The sequence below is a fragment of the Bos mutus genome, chromosome 22, assembly GCF_027580195.1.
Source record: "Bos mutus isolate GX-2022 chromosome 22, NWIPB_WYAK_1.1, whole genome shotgun sequence".
In the NCBI taxonomy this organism is placed as follows: Eukaryota; Metazoa; Chordata; class Mammalia; order Artiodactyla; family Bovidae; genus Bos; species Bos mutus.
Genome location: NC_091638.1, coordinates 66,413,114 through 66,419,221, shown reverse-complemented (window position 1 = coordinate 66,419,221; position 6,108 = coordinate 66,413,114). Strand labels below are relative to the sequence as shown.

The 6,108-nt window shown below is 60.2% G+C and overlaps 1 protein-coding gene across 8 annotated transcripts; it reads right to left on the bottom strand.

The window, feature by feature from the left end:
• Positions 1-798: 798 nt before the first annotated feature.
• On the bottom strand, positions 799-5,753 carry TMEM134 (transmembrane protein 134). 8 transcript variants are annotated; one of them, XM_070359517.1, is made up of 7 exons: positions 5,476-5,744; positions 4,531-4,595; positions 4,016-4,105; positions 3,776-3,852; positions 1,577-1,828; positions 1,317-1,370; positions 799-1,215 (listed from the first exon to the last, which is right to left on the bottom strand). In XM_070359517.1, exons 1-7 carry the CDS (start codon positions 5,647-5,649, stop codon positions 1,133-1,135), a joined length of 795 nt encoding a protein of 264 aa, XP_070215618.1. In that variant the 5' UTR covers positions 5,650-5,744; the 3' UTR covers positions 799-1,132. The 8 variants fall into 8 exon arrangements, with proteins under 8 accessions (XP_070215618.1, XP_070215620.1, XP_005903623.1 ...); XM_070359519.1 differs by having other exon boundaries at positions 1,577-1,723; positions 5,476-5,742; XM_005903561.3 differs by having other exon boundaries at positions 1,577-1,621; positions 5,476-5,737.
• Positions 5,754-6,108: the final 355 nt, after the last annotated feature.

Below are 6,108 nucleotides of genomic sequence, written 5' to 3'. Positions count from 1 at the left end.
GCTCTGGGTTATGTTCCTAACTCTGCCCTTGGCTGACCCAGTCTCTCTGGGCCTCGGTTTTCTTGGAGGATGACCAGAAATAACCTGTGTAAAGTGCTTAGCACACAACCTGGTGCCTTCTAAGAGTCTGATAAATGGCAGCTATTATGATCTCAGATTTCGGGGTGCTCAAAGATTGTTTCCTGGTTATTGAGATCCGGAGATGCTCGGTCCTTCCAAAATTCTGCCGCGGTCTGTTTCCAATGTTCTGTGATTCGAAGAGTCTTTGATCATTGAGGCTTTCTGTCACACAGGCCCCGCTTCCTATGTCCTTTGCCCCTGCTTTTCCCAACCCCCGGGCCTGGGAAGTAGGGCAGTGGGTGGAGGAGTCTGGGCGGCTGCCTCCCGGTGGCCCACATTCGGAGCTGGCTGTGGCAGCCCAGGGCCCCAGAGCCAGGCTGGAACCAGGATACCAGCCTCCAGGCCCCAGGCCTGCGTCACCAGATTGCCCCTGGCCAGGGCTGGGGGGTGGGAAGGCACCAGTGCTGCCCTCTGACTGGAGACCCAGCAGGACTGACTCAGCTAAGGGCGGGGAGAGCCTTCTCCGGGCTTGCAGGGCAGAAGAGCTCAGGCCCAGGTCTGCTGCTAATGAGCTGTGTGACCTTGGGCAAGTCTTGGAGCGTCAGGGCTGTATGTGTACCATAGGGAGGAACAGTCCCAGAGCCCTTCAGCCCCATGGTCAGTCCTTCTCTTGGCCTTTCTAGGAGGGGGCTGTGGCCAGCCTGGTGGCCGGTGGCAAGTAAAAAGCCAACTGCGGGCTGAAACTAAGCACCGCTTTTATTAGCACAAAACATCACCAACCCAGCAACCCCAGGGCCTGAGAATAAGTTAAGGCACAGAGAGGGAAGGGGCGACTTTCCCAGGCTCACATGCTCACTTGGGTAGTGGCCCAAGACCCACACGCCCCAAACTTCCTGAGCAAACTCCCGAGAGGACTAGGGGGCTTGAGGGTCCCGGCGGGGCTTTTCCCTTGAGATGAGGGACCCGAAGCCGGGCGCGGACCCCGGGAGTGCCCCTCTAGGGATGCGAGGAGGCCGCACACACTGGGGCCTCTCGGCGCTGACGCTGGATCCCGCCGTCTACCTCCGGTTGCTCACTTCTCGAAGTAGGGCAGGTAGAAGAACTGGAACCCCCGGTGACCCTTGACGGCGCAGTAGATGAAGATCACGTGGTAGACTGCAGGGCGGGGCCTGTCAGTGCCGGACCCCGCCCACTGCCTGCCCAGGGCCCCGCCACGCCACGCCCACATCCTGCCCTCGCCCACCGCCCACTCGCACCTCCTGGGACCAGCAACAGGAAGCCCGGCACGAAGAAGATGGCGCTGGAGACACCTGCGGGAGGGGAGGAGGGGTCCGGTCAGGGCAGGGAAGCTCCCAGGCGGGCTCAGTGCCTGGGCAAGTCTCCCTCTCCGAGGTCAAAGGGGGTGTTTCCTGCCGGGAGGGTGCTGACCGCTGGAGGAAGTGGAAGGGCTTGCCAAGGACCCCTGGGTACAAGAGGGGAGTGAGCGCTGCCTGCGGGGGTCGGAGGGGCCGCTCACCTGGCGAGGGGGCCACCTCCAGTCCCACGCCGGTCAGGATCAGCACTGCGCACAAATGGAGCCGCGAGCGTGAGGGAGGCGCCGCAGGAGGCAGAAGCTGGTGGCAGGGTGGGGGCCTCCACCCGCGATCTCCCACGTGGCTTAGGTCTGAGGAATGGTGTCCCCCACCTAAGCTGAAGGCCCCCTGGGTAGAGACCCTCCAGGGGAAGCTCACCAAGCTCTGTGTTTTCAGGGCAGGACACCTGGAAGGCCCTGGGAAATGTCCGTGAAAGGACATTTTTGTCTGCTCCTTGGTGTGGCTCCTTTAGTCAGTCAGCAAACACTTAACGGAGTTCAACTGCTAAGTGCCTGGTACTGGGAATCCCACCGGGAACGGCAGATGAGGTCTCTGCCTCCAGGCCCTTCCAGAGTGGAGCAACCAACAAGAACCTCCAAACTCCTGTGATCAGGCAGCTCAGGAGCCTGGGGAATCAGAGAGGGCTCCTTGGAGGCAGTGGCATCTAAGCTGAGCAAGGGTAGTAGCAGCAGGAGCAGTCACCACTTAGTCACCTTTTACCAGGTGCTAGCAGGCACTGGGCTAAGCGTGTTACATGCAGTGCCTTATTTAATTATCACCTTGATTGAATAGGTATTATCATCCCCACTGTGAAGAAGAGGAAACTGAGGCACAGAGTTTGGGGAGGGGGAGGAGTAACTTGTCCCTGGCTATATTGGGAAGGTGGAGGTCATCTGACTTCAGAGGCTTTGTTCTGGGCATCCCACAGGCAGAAAGGGAGAACAGTGTTCCAGACGGGGAAACAGGCTGGCAAAGGCCCAGAGTCTGGAGGAACTTTCTAGGAACTTCCAGCTTTTGGGGAGACTGGAGAGGCAGAGTCCAGGCTTGGAGAGGGATGTGGACTTTGGTTAATGACAGTGGGCACTGGGGAAGCTGAGGTCACGGCTGGATCAATTTTTCAGATGCTGAGAGTCCTGGGTCCCCAGTTTTAGGATGGGATGGGCGGGGAAATGGGGAGCTGGGCTCTGCAGCCCTGAAGATTGGGGGGGTACAGCACAGAGGCTTGCAGGACCACCATGGACTGCTGTGTGGCTTGTGTCCTGCACAGAACACCTCAAAAAGGATGAGATGGCAGCTGAAACTCACTCTCGGTATCCTGGCTCATGGCTGTGGGCTCTGCCCACTCAGAAGAGGCATCTTTTTCTAATTCCTCTTCCTAATTTATGGGTTGTGGCAGCCCACAGGCCTGGCAATGTCACTGATGTGGGTTTAAATCCCAGCTCATCTACCTCCCAGCTGTGACCTTTCACCTGTGTCCTTATTTTTGAATTGGGAGAGTAATAATGTTTGCCCTGTCGGGTGATGAGGATAAAATGAGGTAAGGCAGGTTGCCAGTGTGACTCCAAGTGTTGGGAAGGTGGCAGCTCCCTCCCCTGCACACACACCCAGAACTGAAGCAAGGATGCTGCTCAGCTTTCCTGCTAGGGGGCTCTGACCTTCCTGGAGGACAGAGAGCGGCTGCCACAGTGGGGCCCATGTTACGGGCTCCTCTTGATCCCAACCCTAGACTCTTTCAGGGGGACCCTGATTCCTCAGCCCCACAGAATGAGGAGAAAAGGAGTCAGAAAACATCTGGCTCTGGTTTCTCTCTGCTCGGGGCCTCAGTTTCCCCATCTGAATAATGGGTGCGGGGGAGAGGTCCTTGTCAGCTCTCAGACTCCAGAGGAAGGGAACTGACAGGTACCCTGTGGCTCGGGCTGGCAGGGTACTCTGCAATCCTGGCCACTGGGCCGGGCGTATCCCTGCTCACCTGCCCCTACATTTAGGTTCTGAGTAGTGGCCCCACCTCTCACTTGCTGTGTGACCTCGGTAAGGAAGCCTGCTCTGCACCTGGTTCAAAGTAGACACAGAATAAATAGTAGCTGTTACTTTCTCTTCCCTAATGGATTAAACAGACTGAAAAAAAACAAAAGGAAAAGTTTGGAGCATGGAACCAGGTTCCATTTTCAACTATGTGTGATTTTTTGGCTCTGTGACCAGGAGGCTGCACCTGCCCCTCCCAAGGCCTCAGCTTCCTCATCTGTAAAATGGGGGTGGGGTCATGCCAGCCAGCTGCCTCCTCAGGGTGCTGGGTGGTTCACGAGGGGTGCAAAACCTGAGCAAAAGGAGGGTGGAGCCCTGATGGGGGTAGGCAGGGCACTCACCCAGCCCCAGCAGGAGAAGCAGGAAGGAGGCCAGCACTACCCGGTGGTTCTTCTGGATCAAAGGGTGTTGAGTCCAGCTGGATGGCAGCAGAGCAGGAAGAGTGTGGACGCGTGACAGGAGGCCCACCTCCTCCCGTGGGCACCCTCCCCCGCCCAGAGGACAGGGACAGCGGGGGAGTAGCTGGGGCTGCCTGTGTGGGGGCAGGGGCCACCGGTGGTGGGATCAGGGCAGAGTCTCACCTGCAGCACGCATTGTAGGAGCGCTGAGTGCTGCTGCTGATGCTGCTAAAGGACCACTGGGAGCTGCGGATGGATGTTTGGCCAGAATCCCTGCAGGACGAGTGGGCCCAGTGAGGGGACAAGGGAGGTGAGGAAAGGGACCCTTTGGGACAGGAATCATGACGTGGGGGATGGTGTGGAGACTGGGGCTGGGTGTTCCTACAGGAGAGGGGGCACTGACAGAGGACCGGGGTGAAGAGGAATTCAAGGGCTGGGGGTTTCTGCAGGACAAGCCACCTGTGAGAAGGCAGGGGCAGCCCAGGCCGGGGGTTTCTGCAGGATAAAGAGCCTGGTGAGGTGGGCGGGTGGGGTTGGCACTAGGGGAGGCTGCAGGACAGGGACCCCACGTAGGGGTCTCTTTAGGACAGGATGTGATACAGCTGAGTGAGGTGAGGTGGACGACTGAGCAGCGCCTGGGCACGGGAGCCAGAAGCATGGGGCTAGGAGTACGGGGTGGGTCCCCACCTGGCCCTGACCTGCTGCTGACTCCCCCATCCGGCTCCGGAGAGGCCTGGGCTCCATCCTCGTCGTTCTCCAGGTTCTATCCCAGAACACAGAGCTCAGAGGGGATACTGGGCTCAGGCCCTTCCTCACTCCCCTCTGGTGGAGAGGAAGAAAGGCAGCCCACACAGCTGTTTGCCTGGCCGCTTGACAGCTGCTCCCTCCGCCCTCCCAGCAGAACGGGTTTGGTGATTCATAGAAACTGAAACCCAGGTAGGAGTATGTGCTGGGGGCTTTGGCAGGGACGAGCCAGCAGGGGCCAGGAGATCTCCCAAGCTTTGGGAGTCAGGGTGGAGGTGTCAGGATGGTATTTCGGGGGCCCAGTATGGAGGCCCTGGATTTGGGAGGCCAGAGAAGGGCAGGCCAATCGTTTCAAGGTTTGGGGCACAGGAATCTTGTTCAGGCTCCCAAGACAAGGAGTCTAGAGATGGTGGAGGTCCTCTGGAAAAAGGGGGATTTCCAGTTTAGTGGGAGCCATGGCACAGGCAAGGACTCACTCATCATGTGAGTCAGGGCCTTCAGCTCTGGAGAAAAGGATGGGATGGGGACTTCCAGAACAGAAAAGGGGGTGCTGGTTCCCGTTGGATTATCTGGCCTGGGGCTCTCGGGGCTGCTTTTGAGTATGGACAAAGTTTGGTTCAAGTACAGAAGAGCTTCCCATCCCTGTGGGGTAAGGAGAGGGAGGGTCAGTAGCCAGGATAGATGGGGACTCAAGGTTGGGGTGTCCAGCTGGGGTGGGGGCGAGCTCCTAGGTGCTGGGGACTGAAATCAGAGCTGAGAGGGTCTGGGCAGGGATTTGGATCAGTGGCCACCTCCCGGGGGCGGTCTCCCGCTCCGGCCGAGTCGCGGTTCTCCGGGGTCCCGCCTGGGGTCCGTCCAGACTCGGGCGAGGGTGGGGTGAGGTGGGCCGGGCGGTTCACCTGGTAGCGCAGCCGGGACTGCTTGTCCTCGTCGGCCACCTCGAACCGGGCCCGGCGCTCGAAATGCAGCGGCCCGAAGCGGGCGACCCCGCTGGGCTCGAGCCCAGGGCCCGTGTCCTCCAGGGACAGCTCGAAGGCGTCATCGATGCTGAACTGGGGCCGGGAGGCACTCATGACCCCGGCCCGCTCAGGCGCGCTGCGCGGTCGCCTTCTGCGCCCGCAGGCCCCGCCCCCGCGCGCAGCCCCCGCCCCCGGGCCGTCGTCTAGGTTGCTCGACGGTCCGGCGCCCAGGCCGAGGCCCCGCCCTTACATGACGGCCCCGCCCCCCGTCCGCCTTCAGCAGGCCAGAGCTGCCGAGCGCCGAGCAGACCGATGGACCGGGCCCGCTCTCGTCCGGAACGAGCTGGGCTCGCCGCGCCGCCTAGCGGCCGCCTCGACCAACAACAACGAGTGCCGCTCTCGGAGGCAATCCCTGGGTGTATCCAAGGGTCTTGGAGGGGCTGCCACGCGCCAGCATTACAGGTCCGAGATAGAGCCGTCTGCATCCCAGACCTCTCCTTGAGTGCCGAGGAAATTCCTGAGCACTGTTTTCCCACCCTTACTCACCACGGCCCTGCTCGGGAGAGGGATTGT

Excerpts from the sequence above, each read along its gene's own strand:
- TMEM134 (XM_070359517.1), bottom strand. The coding sequence starts at position 5,649 with ATGAGTGCCTCCCGGCCCCAGTTCAGCATCGATGACGCCTTCGAGCTG. Across the intron at positions 4,596-5,475 it reads AGTCCCGGCTGCGCTACCAG|AACCTGGAGAACGACGAGGA; the intron begins GTGAACCGCCCG and ends GTTCTGGGATAG. Across the intron at positions 1,829-3,775 it reads GCTTCTCCTGCTGGGGCTGG|GGCCTTCCAGGTGTCCTGCC; the intron begins GTGAGTGCCCTG and ends GACATTTCCCAG.